At 36.4% G+C, this 20,946-nt stretch overlaps 1 protein-coding gene across 1 annotated transcript in view; it reads left to right on the top strand.

Annotated features, from left to right (window-relative positions):
• LOC122811335 (alpha-1A adrenergic receptor-like) overlaps positions 1 to 16,694 on the top strand; it is a 341,058-nt gene extending 324,364 nt beyond the window's left edge. Inside the window, exon 3 of the mRNA XM_044083106.1 lies at positions 12,476 to 16,694. Within this exon, the coding sequence (XP_043939041.1) occupies positions 12,476 to 12,993 (518 nt within the window). The 3' untranslated portion in view covers positions 12,994 to 16,694. The remainder of the gene's footprint in view (positions 1 to 12,475) is intronic.
• Positions 16,695 to 20,946: the final 4,252 nt, after the last annotated feature.

Below are 20,946 nucleotides of genomic sequence, written 5' to 3'. Positions count from 1 at the left end.
TGTCTGGGACAAGAAAGTCCTGAGGTACTTTGGGACCACACAAACATTATATACCTCTGCCTCTGTTGGGCTGAGGTCATACATCAGATGTAAGGTACAACGGGAGGGAGCCCAGGCTTTGATATGCTGTCTGGACATACAGCTGTCCTTATCAGGATATCCCATCAGTTCATAATACAACAGCAATCAGTCAGGCATCCACTGTTATGGCAACCATTAGCTAGAATGAAATATGAAGAAAATGGAATAAGTGTAATAGAAGAAACAGGGGGATTAATAAGACGAATAAGTAAGTGGAAAATGAACTTCACTTGGAAAGAAGTACAACAAAAAATATGCTATAGAAAACAATAAGTTTAGTTACATTTTATGAAGTTCGATGAGGAAAAATTAATGAAAGAAAGGAAGAAGCTAGAAACCTATAAAACGGATGAAGAGGAAAAAAGGAACTAGGACACTATAATTTCTTTTGGTGATTTATATATCCAAAGATAGCCAATGAAGCAAATTACATTGTGATTATAAAGAATACGAGGAGAAAAGAAACGATTCTCCATTTCTTTTTACAGTGTGAAAGAACAAATATGCAGTGAATTAAAGAAAACTATGAGGTTAAAATGAAGACTAAGCATATGAGTACTCTTTGTCATAGGCATTATATAGATGGCAATGGAATAATTGACAGGAATAATTACATTTTGGTCTGTATAGCATGCAACCTGTGGCTTGAGAGTTGTGAGCTTTCTCTAAATAATACAGTATGGGAATATAAGACAATAGTAAGAGATATGAAACAATCTGGAATGGTATAAAACTGTGTGGTGAAATAAAGATGAAGAGCTGATGTAATGTATTTTAAATATTCTTTATAATGTAATGCTGAGTATGTTTGCTTAATAAAATTCCGTACACTTTTTATTAATGCCATACAATCCTTTACATTCACCTAGGTCCCCATCAATTCAAGCAAATGTGGCCGAAGTGCAGCATCCCAGATGTATAGCACTCCACTTCTGCGTCACTACTGTATCAGTACTGATATAAGTGGTGAAACAAAGTATCCAACAATGAAGGCGAGACACGATAATAAAGTTGACTGTTTAATTAATAAATGAAGCGCTTTTCGTTGTCGTTAATACGGCAACTTCTTCAGATTCATACATACAAATACCTTACAAGTTTAAATAGTAAATGCAAGAGTCACATGATCAGCAATCAGCTGATATTTCATACATAACTAAAAAGTGACATGAAATAGTTTCTCTGATCAGTTCATCTTACTACGTAAAAGAACAAGATTCAAACTAAACACAAAAACCCTCATAACCAGCGAAAACTCTCCTATGTATTTACAAATTTAAAGAATAAAGATTGTAACGGGATAGTATATATATATATATATATATATATATATATATATATATATATATATATATATATATAAATATATATATATAAAAAAATATATATATATATATATATATATATATATATATATATATATATATATATACACACACACACACACACAACACGTTAACATATCCAAATAAATGAATATAAAAATAAAAATTAAAAAATGTATTGCCTTATATTCGTGTCGAAAAGATAAAATGTTAACGTAAAATAAACCCATCAGTTTGTCAACACTACTCAAACCCTATATGGTAAAACTATAGTAGGTATGCCACTATACATAAATCTTGTACTCGACAGTGGAAATACCATATCATAACATAGTGCACTACCATATCGTATCAATTTATAAAAAGTGTGTATATCAAAAATTTACATAAAATATGTACATAAAAAATGTACATAGAAAATATATATAAAAATTGTTGAACAGCCAAAACTGTGGAATAAATAAGAACTCATCGAGTATGACTAGGGTACCCTATGGACTTTACCTAGTCAAACTTCTAAGTTTTAAAAGGCAAGAAATGTTACAGGAATCATTCAATCCAGGGCTTGAAAAGGCGTTAAGCCTTATCTGCCATGCTAACTCACTTTCTTCAAGCATCAGATTAAACGGACCACCTTTGGGGTCCATGTTAACTTGATCAATAGCTTTAAGTAAGAAATTGTGGTTTTCATTAACAGTGATATGTCTTACTAAGGGGCTCTCTTGTTTGTTTTTCTCTATAGCATAGGTGTGTTCGTAGACTCTATCGCGTAGCCTACGTTTGGTCTTCCCAACGTAGAAAGCTGGGCATACTTGGCACCTAGTTACATATACCACCTGTTTAGAGTTACAATGAAATTTACATCTCAACTTGTATCTTCTACCATTTATATAGAAGCTTTCACCTATCTCCATAAATCTACACATCCTACAACACCCACATGTGGTCACCCTGACTAGTTTAGAAAAGGGAGATGTTACTTTCCTTTCGAGCAAACTTTTAAGGTTAGTACATTTCTTGAAGACTAGTTTAGGTAGCTGACCAAATTTATTGATCAAAAACTTGTCGAGAGTGATAAATTCCCAATTTTTATAAAGAATGAATCTGACCATCTCACTATCATTACAAAAGGAGGTGATGTAACTCATTCTAAAGTCTTTACTGGTTCCATCTACTTGTGTGTGTTCCGTCATTAAATTCTCGCAGGGAGGCTCGTCCAAATTAAATTCGTACTCGCACCTATCAGGTGTTATTCCTTTATTGAGTAATGGTTTTAACTGTCCTGTGTGTCTCTTATGGGTTACCTCCACTATTAAAGACTGTACTAAATGAGTAGGGTAACCACACTGTTGAAACATATTACTCAATTGGGCACATTCATCACTGAAGTCAGAATCCAACGAGACCATCCTAGCTGCTCTAATAATTTGTCCCTTATCTATAGATCACTTTTGGTGGAAGGGGTGACAACTTGAAAAATGAAGAAACGAGTTGGAGTACGTCTCTTTTCTAAATATTTTTGACACATGTCTGTCATTGATGGTATCCTTAAACAATTTACAATCCAAGTAATCTATACAACCTGTGCTGAAGTTAAATGTAAACTTGAAAAATTCTGTAGTGGAATTCAAATAAGAAACAAATGACTGAGCTTGTTGCTCGTTACCTTTATAAATGACAAATATGTCATCCAAAAATCGTGTGTGGAACAAAAGGTTCACCCTGTGTTCACTGTTCTTAAAAATGTATGCCATCACAAGGTTTGCAAAACTGGCTCCACAGGGTGAATCCATGGCTACCACACGTTTTTGTAAATAAAATTCTTTGTCAAACAAAAAATAATTATTTGTTAAAATAATATCCAACAGAGTTTCCACAATATAAATCTCCTGTATTGGAGTGTTTTTAGACTTTAACATGAGGCTGACCCACTCAATACCCTCCATCTGTGGGATTGATGTGTAAAGATCCTTAACATCTATAGTTAGGAAGTTATAATCCCGGTCGAACCCCAAATTGTTAATTTTTTCCCAAAACGACCAGGAATCTTTACAAATCTGCGGTTCTGACAGGAGGTATTTATTTAGAATCATGTCAACAACTTTAGCACAGGGGTATGTGATGGAATCTATTCCATCTATAAGAGGTGTCATAGGTGGATCAAGTAAATCTTTATGAACCTTGGGAATTCCAAATAACACTGGGGTTCTAGGCCAAGGGAGTGATATGAAACTGAAAGTGTCTATGTCTATCATTGACTCAATAAATAGGTCATTGAAATAACTTTTTATACGGCTATACGCTGTATTAACTTCATTCAGTGAAGCTTTTGAATATGCTTCACTGAGTAACAAGGAATGAATTCTCTTATTGTAGTCAACTTGATCAAAAATGGCTACCCCCCCCCCCACCTTTATCAGGCTTCACCACTCTAACAGGAGATGATCTTAACAAATGCAACATTTCTTTTTCATGTGGGGTAATGTTAGACTTCATGTCGGACCCACCAAATTTAGATTCTGTTGAAAAATGTCTAAAGTCAAGTTCACACACCTGTTCAAAAATTCTTAAAGTTGGGTGTAGAGGCGGGTTGAAGGTGCTCGGAACTCTCAATCCCTGGTTAGGATTCACAGTATTGCCAAAAAGGGCCATTAAGTTCAACTTTCTCACAAAAAAGCTTAAGGTCGATAATAAGTTGGAGTAAGTTTGAAGGTCTACTTGGGACAAAAGTGTTATCCTTTTCCAGCAGGTCGATTAATACAGGGTCAATTCTCATAGAAGAATAATTGAAGATTTTAAAGTCCCCTATTGAATTCGAAACTAAGTTGACTGTTGAGACATCCTCATCAACTATCTCCTGAATCTGTTGTTCCGTTTGGTCCTTTGGTTCTTCTGGTTGTGGTTGAAATTCTTTTTCGGGATCGTACCTGTATGGTTGACCTCCTGAAAATTTTGGTTTACTCTATTTCTGACGTTACCATTATGTGAGTGAGAAGATATGTTGGTATTATGGTTATGACTATGAATCCATTCACTTCGTCTCACAGGACAGTCACTCAAAACTGGTTCCACAAAGTCTGAACTGTCTGAATTATTCATATCAGTGCCCTCACTGATCTGATGTGAGGGCAAAATATTGACATGAAGGGTAGTTGCCACCTGTACGGTAGACGGCTTAGGGTATGCATTACCATTGTCATAAGCATTTCTATCCCTATTCATTTTTTTTAAACTTGTTTTGTTTAAGTCTGTCCAACAATTGATCTATACTAATGAAACATCTTTCATAGTCATATTTGTACCTCAAAAAATCAATGTCCGAGGTAATATCTGTATTCAAGGCAGAAACCTCTTTAGTAAGGGTCTCAATTTGTATCTTGTAATGTTTAATCATAAGGTTCATTAGATCAAATCCCTGTTGGTCAAATAGGGTAATTAATTCTAGATGGAATGGTGAGTCAGCTATTAGCCCGGTGGGGTATTGATGGAATTGTAACCCCTTCAGAACTATATGTTGATCCAAACATGCATTAAAATACGTTACATCAAGCTGGAGTTTCTTCAACTTCAGCAATTTAGCATCAAACAATTTCAATTTGTCACTAAGTGACTGCAAACTAACCTGTTGATTACCATTAGAACTAGCCAGTTGCTCCTGGTTAGGGCCATTCCCAAAGCCAAGTTAGAAGTGTTTGTAATCCATTCATTAAAAATCCTTTACATTCACCTAGGTCCCCATCAATTCAAGCAAATGTGGCCAAAGTGCAGCATCCCAGATGTATAACACTCCACTTCTGCGTCACTACTGTATCAATACTGGAAAATAAATCCAAAGAACCAGTGTTAGAACAGAACCCACAGCCTTCGGATCTTCCCAGCTTTGAAGGTAAAGATGTTGTCATTAGAACCACTGACAATATAATTTCCATTGCCTTTGGCCTACTCAGAAGTGTACAGTCCTTTTCATAAAATCACCCAGATATCTTCTTCAGAATGAGGAATTACTCATATTAGTTCCCTCAAATATCTGCTCAAGTCATTGACAGTCTGACACTTGGATCATAAACTACATTGGTACTGACAAAACTAAATCATGGCTTGGATTCTACAAATGGAGTATGTAGACACAATGTCAGATCAACCATAGATATCACTTGCAGACTAACATCCCATATCTGCCTACTAAGCAAATTACAAGAATGTAACATACACAAAAAAATAAAGGAAAGTTAAAACTTTAGCCTGCTAAACAGACACACAGCATGCCTGTAGAAGTGCTGAATATACTGTTGCAGTGTGAACAACCCATTCCAAAGATACTAGGTCAGAGTACATTCATTGCAGTTCTTTATCTAGCCCCACCCCAGTCTTCAATGCTGATAGCTTTTACCTTTAGAGTTTAGAGTGCTGCTGACAGTCTACCAGCAGAATACCTGCAAATTGCAGCCAAAGCCATCGCCTACCCTATTTCCATACTTATAAATAGAACTATCTCAGAAAGTAAAATCCCTTTTATATGGAAGGTCTCTCATATCATCCCACTACATAAAGGTGGGACATCAACTGATATTTCCAACTTCAGACCAATCGCCCTACTCTATCCAATAGCTAAAATAATGGAAAAATGTATTCACCAACAACTTCTTGATCACCTCCTCTGCAACAACTTACTTGCTAACTGCCAACATGGCTTTAGACCATTCCACAGCACTACAACTGCCCTGCTATCCTTTTCTGACTGTATAAACAAAAATCGTAACAATAACTCTCTTTCTTCCACTCTATTTATCGACCTTTCAAAAGCCTTTGATATGGTCAACCATTGTTTGCTCCTTGAGATACTACAAGCCCATTCACTAGACACACAGGCATTACTATGGTTTAAACCTTATTTAAACAATCGACAGCAAGCAGTCCTTTGCAATAATAAGCTCTCAACTCCCCTCCCTGTAAACATTGGAGTACCTCAAGGCTCAATCCTTGGCCCTCTTCTCTTTTCTATGTTTATTAATGAACTAAATACCAAAATTCCTCAAGCCACCTGCATACAATATGCTGATGATTCAACTTTAATATGCTCAGCTAGAACCTCAACTTTACTCCAGACCGTCACACAATCGGTTTTTCAGACTGTGGAAAATTGGTTCATGCAACACTTTCTCCCCCTGAACCCCAAAAAAACTAAATTATTACTCTTTGCACCTACTCAAAAATCACCACAAATTCACTTCACTATAACCTCTAATAATGGAACCACCATATCCCCTGATACTACAACCCGTCTCCTGGGGATCACCATAGATAACAACCTCACCTATGATGATCAACACTACCATAAAATCTGTCAACAAAATACTAGGTTCCCTGTATAGAATTAAACCATTTCTGACCCCAACAGCTAGAACCACTATTGCCCAGACCCACCTGATCTCTACCCTGTACTATGCTTCTGCCATTTATACCAGTCTTTCTAAATACAACCTTAACAAATTTGCAACAAGCTATAGTAACATAGCCAGATTTGCCACTGGTAAACCTTTCAGAACCCACCACTGTCTCAACCTCAAACAATTGGGATGGCTAGAACTGCAGCACCAGCTACTCTGTCACCAACTTACTATAACCCAAAAGATACTTCACCACCCTAATAATACCCCTATCCTCACTAATCTGACTACCCCATACAAAAACCTTACAACTCTTCGCCCAGTCAATAGGCTCCTAGTCTCCACTATTAAATCTAACAACAAAGCTGGGGACTCACTTTTCACAAACACAGTGAGAAAAGCCTGGAACCTGCTACCAAGTGAACTGTCTTCTCTCTCCTCCACACATCTTTTTAAAAATCATCTCAAAGAACATCTTAAAACTCACTGGTTGTGTCCCTGTGCTAACCCTGACTGATTATCCACTCCACCCACTCCTGCTCTCCTTTTATTTCACTTCTCTACTGTAGTGTATCGCTCAAACCTTTCTCTGTCCTACACTACTGAACTATGTTGCCTGCCTGTTCTTACAATTAAGCTAACCTCTATCTATTCCTCTGTAAAAAAAAAAAAAAAAAAAAAAGAATTTCACTATCCTTTTTTCCCTTATTCTTAGAGTGTTAGAAATGACTACTCATTGTGTATTTCCCCTCTAATATTCTATATTATTCTATATTTTATGTTAGCTCTCTCCTCACCAAATAATCTCTGTACACTTTTATTCTCTCTTTCTCTCAGTTATGGTTATTATCTGCACTACAGTATGCAGCTTAACATTTTGTATTTCATATTATACCATGATCCCCCCAAAACGTGCACGCTGATTGGCCAGCGTGCCCGTTGTAAATCGAGTTATACTAATGGAAAAAGGTCCGGTCGCCCGGACTTTTTTCCATTAGTATAACTCGGTTTTTTAAAACACTGTCTCGCTATGTTAAATGGGTTTAACATAGCGAGACAGCTTTAAAATAAGCAACGGAGATCTCCGTTGCTTATTTTAAAGCTGTCTCGCTATGTTAAACCCATTTAACATAGCGAGTAGTTTTAAAAGCAACGGAGAAAGCAAGATCTCCATTGCTTTTTTTTAGTGTTTCGCTATGTTAAATGAGTTTAACATAGCGAGACAGTTTTAAAATAAGCAACGGAGATGTCCGTTGCTTTTGCCCACAGCTCTGATGTACTGTGCAGGCACGCAATACATCAGAACTGCCGCGGATGCCAGACATCTGCGGAAGGGCAGTAAACAGGCATTATACTATGCCATTATTTAAGAAAAGTAATAGTTTCTTTTCTTAAATAATGTCATGGTATAATAGCAATAACCCACTTCTGGGTGTGGGTAATGCTAAATTTACCCAGGTGTGGGTTATTGCTATATTAATATTGTTGATGATATTTTTGCCTATACTTGGAGCTTTTTTCCCCGGGCCTCTACTAAAAATGGACATGTATCCAGTTAGACTTGCCCGGTCAACAAATGTAAATAAATAAATAAAATAAATAATGGTTCCACAACTAGCTTGCCAATAGCACCCATCAAGTAAATTGGAGCAAGTGTTTCTCTCAACAAACTGCAACCCCCACAGGCAGATCACAATGACCCAAATCTGAACCTCAGCTATTTGCACTCTTCAAAAATACTACATGGACTCCATCAAACCCTGCAGAGCTTACATCACTTTTTTTTGTTTATGTATTTACTGGTCAGAGTTGACCATGAATTTCCAACTAGGCAGACTGTGTTTTCAGTGGAGGCCCAGGGAGAAAAGCTCCATCACAGTACATTTATATTAACAAGTGAATTTCAGACAGTTCTCAAAAAAAAAAAAAAACATACAGGAAAGTATTTACTTTGGTATGTATTAATATATACAGTTCTGGAAGCTCTAAATTCTTGCAGGAAGTAGATGGATTTATATTGTAGAAGGGAAAAGTGAAGTTTAGTCTTTTTACATTTCAGTACTGACATGTTTGTAAAAACTTCAAGAGAGATAATGAAGATTACAGTTGAGAATTAGTTATAAAGTTATGTAGGAGGGGAAATATTAGTATTTTATAAGAGTATGGTAGTAATATCACATGAATTAGAAAGCATGGTATAGTATTAGTTCTATGTAGGCTACCTGTTCCAAATTAATGTATCTGGAAGGTCTCTAACTTAGGTGTATAGGGAATGCATCAGAAGGGTGGAGTGGTGGATGGGGGCAGTTAGTAAAAGAGAAAGATGAGATGTAGTGTTTACGAAGGGTGTGAAAAAGGGTGTATTGATTTAAATGCAGGAGGGAAAGTTGTTAGTGGTATATTTATTTACAATGACGTCACACTCCTATGCACTGGAATGGATATTCTCTCTGTTAAATATTGCCTCTAGAGAGCTTTCTATTCTGTTCTTTGTAGTTAGTGCAGAGGACTAAGGCTGTGAGCTGTTAGCAAACTGCTAACTATGGTCCAGGGTTTGATTTCCTCAGCCACCATTTGTTTACTGTCTGACACTGAGCAAGACACTTAACATAACATACCTCCCTGAATGAGTCTGAAAAAGAACCATACAGATCAGTGTTCTACCTTGGCTAACGAATACAAAATAATAAAAATATAATTAAAAAAAATCAGAATTTACTGCTCAGGTTTCATACTACAGACTGGAAAATCCATATTGCTAGTAGCACATTATTCTGGTCCTAGAAATAATATATATGTAGCTTAATAGTTTGCAAACAAAAACCTCACTTAAAAAGAAAAAAATCAAATTCTACAGTGAGCCACACTCAGGATTTAGGTAGTTTAACTGATAAACACCTTACTTTCTAATAGCATGTTGTAATATCTAAAGTCAAAACAGTCATGTACCAGGCAGATTACCCAAACTAAAATGATTCTTCATGAAACTTTATTTATTTTATTAGTTAGTATTTGTTTACAAGGATTGTCCATCTGGGCATAAGTTGTCCCTTTACAGTGGATGCCTTGAGAGGAAAAAATATAGGTATAATACTTATACAAGGGCACAAAAATCAGATAAATAAAATGACGACTTTAAGCAATTTAGCAGAATGAATGCAAATATAACACATTGTAAAACATAAACAGTGTTTTAGAAAAGACAACAGCACATATAAATAGATAAATCATTTTGAAAGTCATGAGTAAAATCTGTTACACGAGTACAACAATAGTTCAAAGCAAAGAAAGTGGAAGGAAAGAAAACAAGAAGTCAAGACCAGAATACAGTATAACGACCTTCATGCTACTGATTTCCAGATTACTATCTCCATTGTTGTGACTGAAATTTCCTCCTTCTTAGTTCAAAAACTCACGTCTTACAGCAGCATCAGACACTGATTAATTTACTTTAGCACACTCACCTGTACACTAACCTTCTCAAACGTCTATGACCTGAATTGGAAAAGAATCAGAATTTATATTAGTAGCATTGTTCCATGAATGCTGCACTCTAAAGTTATCCAGCATTGGCTACATCGGCAGTTGGTACCACCTGTCAAGATCAATGCAATTCTTTTCTGGCTGTTTATTCAGTGTTCCCAATGCACCAAACATTGGCATGCAATATTCTAAATATATGTACCTAAACTGTAGCAGTCCTTACCGGTAGGCCTTTGATCATAACAAGTCAGCACTCTGTCCAAGCATGACCTAAAGTATCCTGCCACATATATCTTCCACTAGTACTCGGCTTTTCTACAGGTCAAGAAGTTCCCATTCCCTGAGTTTCAGGTACTCAAGATGCTGAGAATCAAAATGCCAATGCCTTTTCCACTGAAATTACTGCCAATGCAGTCTCTCTGTATGCCCTGGCAGGGATTCCTTTGCTTTGGGAGATTCCTTCCATCTTCATGCATTAACGACTACAGAGATGGAATACATACGTTTGTGGGATGGGAGGCTTACTCTCCACATCCAGGGCCGATTACAGTTTTTGTGTTTGGTGATGTGGTTCATCAACTCATTGTCATTCAGACTTTCATAATGGAATGATTAAAATAATGTCTAAGACTAAATGTCCTTCTAATCCTCACGGCAGAAAAATTTTCCTTCCTACAACTTTTTTGCTAACTTCTCTTTCATCCATTCTCACAAAATCAGACCTTTGAAACAGCTGCATGTTTCTAACCTTCCGATGTCACATGAGGCATAGGGAACTCCTACCAACATAAAACTGATGAAATCTCCATCATCTTTGAAATGTGTTCTTACTCATTAAACTAAGTTTATATTCTACTCCTCAGCATGAATCATATCTTCATAATTAATATTGCTATCACTACCCTTCCACATCTTTAAAAACCCTATCAAACTACCCATAGTTTTATAACTAGTATTACTATACTGTTGTCTCATATCTTTAAAAACCCTAAAAAAACTATCTTTGCTTAATATGCAGGACACCACTGAAATACCCCTAAATGACTACAGAAGGGTGCCATAGGTGAACAGATAACTGTTTTCTACTAATATGTTCTCTCTCTCTGTGACTCCTCTGACTTGTATGTGAACACACACATTTTGTAACTAATTTGACTCTGCTTGTAGTAAAGCTTCCTTGTTTAATATCCTAGAAAGACATGTTTATACCTGGCATGTGTGTCCTTCATAGGTAATTATTAGGCTTGTAGTCCAGGGAACCATTCAGGAGCCTAACCCAAAATACCTAGTTGCCCCAAAGCCCTGACTGGCTCAAGGTCACACAGAAGGTAATTGAGGGCTGAAATATTTTAAGGCAGGCATAAGGATAGTTCGGATGGTTCATATACCATGAGTGCCAGCAAAACAAGGTGAAAATGAGCTAGATTGAATCTGTGGCCAGTGTTTGATTCCTACTTCTTCATCTTGCACACTTTCTGAATCCAGGTAAGAAACTTAACTTCTGTCTTTACTTTTTTTTTTAAGTGGTCTTGTAGCCTGGAACCTTATATTGCTGATGTATTATAACATAACATTATTACTCTCTGAAAAAGGACCACTGAAATTGGGTAAATATGGAGAATATATGCTCAGGCATGTTTAAATATTGTTTTGAAAGTGTTTTTGAATGCCTGAATTGCTCTTTAAATAACTATAAACTTTTTTCCATTGGCAGATTGCCATGTGCATGAAATTGTACATTTTCTTCTTTAGTAGTGAGTAAGGAACTTGGAACAAGCATTCATAAATGTTGTTAGAATAGCCACATCGACAGAATCTGGAAAATGCTACCACGATGCAATCCTTATGCGTACTATATGCATTAATGCTTTCTTTGCCTGACACAGGGGAATGTGTGACCTTTTAAGCCTTAAGCCACTGAGCGTGAAGCATGACCTTGTGTATAATTCATGCTGCTTAGGAAGGTTTTAAGTCATTAAAAAGCATTTCCAGTTGTACTTATGCTGCATTGACACAGGGACATTATCTTCATGGGACACTTTCTCCTCATAAAACATTACCTGCTAAATGATCTATAAAACATAAAAGCATTATAGACATTTTATCTGCTAATGATACTGAACATTCATACTCTCTTTGTCTATTCACCATTCTGCCTCCAGGGCTAACTGAATGACATAGTGCTTTTTCATGTTTCAGGTTCCATCTTCCCTGCAATCAAACCATCGGACACAGTTTTTAAAATTACATTCTGGCTTGGATACTTCAACAGCTGCATAAACCCCATTATTTACCCTTGCTCAAGTCATGAGTTTAAAAAGGCATTCCAGAATATTCTGAAGGTACAGTGCACCCATCGGAAACACCCACCAAGCAAGCATTCCTCTAGTCATAGCTTCTCGACTTCTCCGAGTCAAGGTCCCGAAGAGCAGAAAGATATTGTGTATGTCCCTGCAGGTGCAGGCAACAGTTTTTACAGAATTTGCAGACCTGACGGGGTATGTGAATGGAAACTTGTTTCATCTGCACACACTGTTCCCATAAAGCGAGTCATCCCTAAGGGTAAATCAAACTGTTTGTCTGCAAAAGTAACAAGCAAGACATTGTTACGGGCTTGCTGCTGCATCAGTCCTGCAGGCAACCACCATGAAAAGCCTCCTGTGCCAACTATTAAAATCCACACTCTTTCCCTAAGTGACAGTGGTGATGCTGTATAGCAAGTTCTTTCCCTTTAATGTACTCGCTTCTTTAGTTACCATGGAAGTATTTAGGACTCAAGGGACCAGCTTTGGAAGATAACATAAATTTGATAGATTCTCAGCTGGCCCCATGTCACACAGGCAGGTATTCTGTCTGTGCCACAGGCGATCCAAGTTCAGGAATGGTTTCAAGCTGTTGGTAGGATTGGCCAGTGGGATAAGATGAATTAGCCACTGGCTAGCTCTTCTATCCAGGGGGGCAGGTTTGGGAAATCTGATGCCTGTAAACCCTTTAGTGGGGGCCAGGAGCCACACAGGTCATCTTCAGTTTACAGAGGGGGAACAATATCTTGAAATCATCTCAATGGCCACTCAAACAGATCGGGACTTTGTACATCTGATGTATAAATAACGGTGCCTATCTCCACATCCTCAAGTCTTCTTTAGATTCATGGTTGTCTCTCTCTCTGGCTAAAAGTTAAAACCTATAAAAGTTGATTTCCTTTGGAGCTGGGAGATCCACCCAGTAAATGATTTGGGATTGGGTGGGTGCAAAAGCCAGGGGGATCAGCCTGTGTAGTGCAGTGTCAGAAGGGAGCTGATTTAATAAATAAATGCATTTTTCTGATGCATCTTTAAAACAGAATCTTCTGAACTACCTGCAATTCTCAAAGGAGGACATAGCATGTCATGCTCACCTTTGTATTTTTACAGTCTAAAAAAATGAACTTCATAGAGATGTTGCACATCTGAAAATATTGCATGACCTGTACTAAGATCAGATGATAAAGTATGCATGAATGAAAAAAATGTTTGAATGGAATTGTATGAATTAGCACAATATCTGTTACCAAATAATTATACTTTTTCTGCAAAAATTAATTTCTGGTACCACTAGCCATATTCATTTTGCTATATTATTTTCTCAAAGTCACCTTAAAAGAAATGTTATATCTGTTTACGTAATGAATGAAATCAAATAATTAAATATGGGCACCAGTCACAGAAAGGAATAATGTTTGGTTATATCTTGATGGTGTCTTAGATCATTAGGTTTAAACAACTGGGGAAATATAGGGCAGAGGGATTATTAAAGTTCCTTCTAACAAAAACAGTATGAATATTGCAGGAGTGATGTGGTTGGATTAGGCAGGCCACAATGCTTGTACATGCTGTCCTCCAACTATAGCAACAAAGAACAATGCCAGATTATATAAGAAATGTGATTGTCAACTTCATTCTGAAGCTGCAGGGTTCAAGAGAATGACAGGCTCAAATAAATAAATATGTAGACAGCAAGTTTGTACATGACTTTCTGTTTGAGCCAACAACATTTAAAGGCATTTCTTACTTAAAGTATCATGCATTGCTGTTACATTTCTTTGGTACAGTTTTGATTAAATGGCATTATACAGTAGCAATTGCTTTATGTGATCTTAATGACAATGTATTATCAACAAGAATACATTTCCTGAAATGTGTTTTTAGATTATATTAAATATGCTACAAGGCTAGTCTAGCATATACTATGCCTTAATCGTACTAGCAGATAAAATCTTCAAGAGCAATCACAGCCAAAGTTGCATCAGTACAATGGCTGATCGACACATACTATAAAAGATAATTAGCATGCTGAAAATGGTAAGACCTGAGAAAACTACTAATTATTACAAAAAAACACTGTCGTGCAGGAACTTTGTATGAATTTGTTTGCTGATTTTGCAATAATTTTATTTATTCTGTTTTGGAGAGTTTGAATATTGTGAAACAGAATAACATATCTTACTTATTTGAAAGCAACAGACTGGGTACACTAAGGTGTTACAGCAGTTAGACCTTTGCTTATCCAGCTAGCTGAAGTCCAGCTTTCACAAACCTGTTTTAAGATTTTAATGCAATATCCAGATGCATGGTTTGCAGTTTGTTGGGTTTATTCACAGTTTTTTCACTCTCCTATGACTGCTTCCTTTAGTCAGGCAGGATCAATAGTTGTCATGTACATTTGCTACAAAACTAACCAAAGAAAATGTGTAATAATGCACCTCTCAGTACAGCTGCTGCTTTCCTTTATACAAACTATGGCAAATGGAGTCCTGCCATGTTATGAATTCCTAAAATTGTTCCCACCCCTATTGATGGTTGTGTTTACGCAGTTCACTAAAAATAAATTGCATTACTATCATAACTATGAATTGAATTTCTGGACATTTCAAGGGTATGTTTTTTGAACATGTTATTATATACTCGGTTGTAACTTGGTAGTGTCACAAGCTCTATCATAGAGGTTATAAAGACAAGAGAAAATGACCTTATGGCTAAGTGACGTGTATAATGAATGCGGTTTCATGACATTTGCAGGATGCATCCTACTAATGTGAGACCAAAATCTGATGTGCAAATTACAAGAAAAAATATAGTAATAAGAAGAAATGAAAATTGTTTTCAAAAACAGTGGTACCTTCATAGTTGTTTTGTTTTAATTATATAGCCGTATTGATGACACAGGAATATAACACTGGTACATGCTTCATTTCAGCAGCTCATAGTGTAACAGTGAGTATTTTGCACACTTTATCATACATATCTCCATCAATGTTTGAACAACAGGGCCTGTCAAAAATTGTTGCATATGTCTATGCATCGGTATGTGTGTAAATTCATTATTTCCATCTGAGAATATATCTCCTTCATAGCCAGTTTTAAAACTGCATAAAATGACTCAAGTTCAATGTACACCTACTGTGTTGGGAAAAATAGCCAGCATCTACAAATTATAGAACGTACAAGCAGTTAAAGAAAAGAAAGGAAACAAAGACTTGCACTATGTTGAATGCAAGTTTAGTAGTGTGTGCACTTTTCCAATAAAAGCTATCACATTCATTGATAAAATGCACTGCTATTAAATGAGGTCCCTCTGTTGTTCAAGACTTGCACTAAATCCTAAATGTGTCATTTCCTACATGAAGTGTTTTAAACATTTTCTACATTAATTGCTTTGCAAGTTCACCTCTATATAGCATATAGAATGATAAGTAAATGCATAGAATTTGAACTATGTCAAAATTCTTCTTAAATGGAATTCATTTCAGGACTTAGTACAGCTATGAAATTTGGTGTAGTAATATTACATTACACAGTATAGAGCTAATGCATTTATAATGCTACAAGTTGCCTTTGCAATAGTCAAATCAGTGTCACAAATGCAGGCAAAATGGCCAAATTAAAATAATAATGCCTGCAAACAATAAAGCAGTACTGGAGGGTATGCTGACCAATGAATAGGCTTACAAGTTTCATGCTGTTATAGTTTAAACCTTGTAATATTCTGCAGTTCGTCTATGTATGTTTTTGCAGTAACAACCACTGCTAGTTTGGGCATCTGCAGGATCAGTCTGGTACCAATTTTTGCAATGTAGTAAGTTAATTAAAAGCATCAGGAAGGAGCACTGTCTTTTTCTGCTTCACTAAGAGAACACATAGACTACTGAGATGTTCGAAAACTATATTTCACAATAGTTTTCTCAGAAAGCTCTGTTTTAAGTTAATTTCTATCACTTGCTACATAAGAATAAACACAAATGCAGCTTGCTGAAGTCAGTACATGGTTATCCTGGGTACTCATTACTGTAGCATGTACAACCCATGTTATTTTATTTTTATAGTGATGCACTTTGGCCTTCAGTGGCAGAAATAGTCTGGCTCCTTCTTATAACAATGTAAGTGAGTAACATTTTATAGAATACAGTTTACAGCTCTTTATATAGTATGAGTGTGGAGAAGAGATGGACATAGGTTTATCCATTGTATGAACATGAAGCTTATATTTGCTTCTGAAAAGATACAAGAATGTTTTGATTGATAAGAGGAAGTTGCAGTCACCAATGAGTCAGAATATAATGAAAATTCCAATAAGCTTCTGCTCATTCTCAATGAACTGCATTTTATATTTCACAATAGAATGAATGACTGCAGCACAGTGCTGTTTTTACTGACACTAGCAAAGATAAAGCACCAAAAACACTATGGGTGAAGTCTGTGTGTGGTCCTTTGCTATCCTGACTCAAATTTCCTTTAAGAACTGCATCACAGAAATATTGGTTTATTCAATTTTCATTCTGAAGCTCAGGTTGTTTATAGATAACACATAAAGTCACAGATTCTGCAAATAATGTGGGCCAAGAGAGAGAGACATTCTTTATATTTTCTCCATGTAGATTTAGTGTTGACTGCGACTTGCAGATTTACTTTTATCTGCAGTGTTTCTCAGTGCAACACCAGCATTTTCCATTTGATTTGGCAAATATTTGCTCATTGGCATATTCGAGGGGGGGGAGTAGCATTCATGTTTCTGCAACTGCATCATTCAAACAGCATAGTTTTTAAAGGACGAGGCTAATATGCTGATATCTTCAGCATTTACAAAGGAGAATATCTGCATATTATTAACAACCCAGTGTACTATGCCTTAAACATTACCTGTTTATATGTGTGCATATGTCTGTGCATGCATGCGAATATTATATAGTCCATTTTATACGCATGTAATCCTATATATATGTGTATGTGTGTATATATATATATATATATATATATATATATATATATATATATATATATATGTGTGTGTGTGTGTGTGTGTGTGTTAGGTAGTTATATGGATCTATATTAGAAGTTCAAACATACAAATGAGCAAACCACACAAGATTGAGCCAGAAAGATCAAAAATATGCACCTCAAATGGAACTGGAAACAGACAAAAAGCACATGATTTTTGCAGGAAAAAAAGCCCCCTGCATTCCCCAAACCCACTGCTAATAATATATATCAACAATGAGATCACACCACAAAGGGGAAAGGAGATGTACCCCAATCTCCACTGTGCAAGGATCCTGCACATTAAAAGCCCTCTTCCCATATGATATTCCAGGTTTTCAATCTCCCCAGCTTGATCCTGAGTGGTTCACTTATATGAGTGTTTGATCTTCTAATATATATATATATATATATATATATATATATATATATATATATATATATATATATATATATAATGACTCCAAATGACCAAATAGTATAAATCCAAATCCAGGAGACAGTACATATACCAAGGTATAAGTAAAATAGTACAATACAAGGAATGTGCAAAAACATTTGTTGAGGTATACAGTAATGGGAGCAGTTTGAGTAGACAAGCTATGTGAAATTATGATACAGACAGAATCAACAAAAATAAAATTAAATATATATTTAATGAAAAGACTTAAATGTAATAAAAGAGGAAAGGAGGGTACAGAATAACCTGGTACAATGGAATGGAAGCTCAATGAAAGTTTCAGAGAGGAGTCTGCAGGATTATTTTCTGAAGAGTGGTAAGTGAGAGAAATGTAACAATTCCTAAGGGCAAAGAATTCCAAAGAGAAGAGCGTATTTGGAAAATACTACCAGAAATAGATAAGAAAACGTGAAAGAATTTCCAAAAATTCTAAATACCTTAGTGAAATTATTAAAGAACAAAACAGAAAAAAATGATACCTGAATTTTAAAAAATGAAATTTGAATACAGAGAGATAGTAAATGATTTATACTAGAAATACATTTTTTCAAAAGGCAAATATAATGTAGTGCATTGGAAATGGATAAAAATACACTTTTTAATCTATTAATAAAACAACCCAGGCATCATTTTGAAGAGTTTGTACTTGGAAATGTACCCACAGAGCATTGTTTGTACACAATACATTCTGAATATTGATTATGAAAAGACAGACCTGAAAAATCGAAACACAAAATATCAAGCAGACAGACCTGAAAAATAGAAACACAAAAATATCAAGCAGCTTTTTGTTACAGTTGCCTGAGATTGCTGTAAAGCAGGCACTGTTTTTTTTTGCCCTTTCCCCACTGGGTTGCAGTCTTGGAATTGTTATATATAGCTGGCAGGGGTGGGGGTGCAGGATAGTTGGCCCCATACAAAGAGCATGTTTTCTTTATTTTTATTTTCATGGCTTTTCATTTTGACATTTTTGGGGTGTCAGTCTTTCTGAAGTCAGTATTCTAAATCTTTAGCATTCTGAATGCATTCCATAGCTATTTATCTACCTATATATACATAGCTATGTAGATACACAGATATAGATATATGTTTATAGGTTAACTATCAAATGTGTGAAACTTACCTTGTCGTTCGTCATATGGTCGAAGGTATAGGTGCAAAAGTTTAAAGTACCGAGTTGAATTTATGTTGCCTCCAGAACATTGAGATGTAGCTTGCATTCATGGTTTTGAGTGTCACTGTTTACAACTGGATCGCACTACAGTGAGGATTTGGAAAATTACCCTTTTTATCACTGTCATGTGATCTCAGAGTTGGAATATATAATTTGCAAGAGATGTGGAGGGTGCATGGGGGCTTCCCCTGCAAAACATGTGTAGGACATCTCCGGACATCAAGGTAAGATGGGTAATGTCATTAATGTTGACGCTGACGTTATCAACATTACCGCACTTGTTGGTGTGACAGGTAAAGTTTACGACATTGTACTGATATGGAGTCCAGGGTTTGCAGGTTCCCTATGTCCTGACTGATTAGCTCCATGATAAGTTTTTCCATTTTTGCATATAAGTCTGGTCAGACCTATGAGTCTGTAATTAATTGGGTCAGTGAAAGGTCCTTCCTTTTGCAGGGGAATGACTGTAGCTGTTCTGCATTCACTTGGTATTAAACCTGCATGGAGACTATGATTAAACAGTGTTGTTAGGGGTGTGGCTATAACATGCTTCATGTTATTTAAGATGCATCCTAGGATATTGTAGGAACCACTGATATGGTATTTATAGATTTTTATAGAATCATAAGAAGTTAATAGGCTACTGCCAGTAGGGCCCTTACAAGCATAGCCAAGTTCTACCTTTATTTCCATGATCAGCACCTATTGTCCCTGTCCAAGAGGGACACAGATGGAACCCCCATGGTAAATTTATGGTTACCCATCCAATCATCCATATTGCGTTTGAAGAGGGCCAATGAGGTGGTCTGTTTGACATAAAGTGGGAGTCTGTTCCAAAGGTGTGGTAACCTCTGGGAGACAAATCTGTCCCTCCAACAAGTTCTATTAATGTCACATACCAGGTTAAGGTCTTTAGAGCGAGTGAGCCATGTACCATTTCACATGCCGATATCCAATGTTTCCAATAAAGCAGGGTCAGTGATTGCCTTATATGCAAAGCAGAGGTCACCTCTGAGTAGTCACTATGAAACAGAATAAAGTGACAGTGATTTCAGATGACCCACATAGACATTTGCTGATGAACTTGAATTTTCCTTGTGAGGGACCTCTGTGGTCTCTCCAACTGCTGCATGAAAAGGTACATACTAAAAAGGGATTTGTACTGGATTATTGGCCTGATAAGGGAAGAGTACAGGGAGGTTATAACTTCTTTTTTTCTGGAGGCAATGGCCTTACTAATGAGATGAGCAATCTAGAATGCCCTTCTTACCACTGTAGAGACATAGTGATCAAATGTAAGGTTGCTGTCAACCAGTGTCCCCAGGTCTCTGATCACTGAGGGTGTTGCTATTGATGCAGTAGTTAGCAGGAACATCACTCTTACCAAAAGGTTTGATAATACATTTTTTTGCATTGAGTTTAAGGCCATGACTTTGGCACCAATCATTTGTTTGTGTAAGACCCTCTTGTAGGATGATTACATCATTTGGAGATTCTATGACAGCTCCAAGTTTGCAGTCATTAGCAAACTTTTCAGCCACAAACCCTTAGTTTTTTTTATTGTACTTCAGATAAATAGATTCCAAATAGTAGAGGTCCCAGGACTGCTCCCTGTGGAACACCACTGGTTACAGGTCTGCTGTTGGAGGTGGATTCCCCTATTTTGACTATATGGGTTCTATCAGTGAGCCAGTTAGCGACCCATCTAAAGATATAAGGGTTGATATCTAGCTGGGTGAGTTTT

Source organism: Protopterus annectens, chromosome 9.part0 (assembly GCF_019279795.1).
Source record: "Protopterus annectens isolate FY-2018-M chromosome 9.part0, PAN1.0, whole genome shotgun sequence".
NCBI classification, from domain to species: domain Eukaryota; kingdom Metazoa; phylum Chordata; order Ceratodontiformes; family Protopteridae; genus Protopterus; species Protopterus annectens.
The sequence above is the reverse complement of the archived record's forward strand: the minus strand, read 5'-3'. Positions and strand labels throughout refer to the sequence as shown.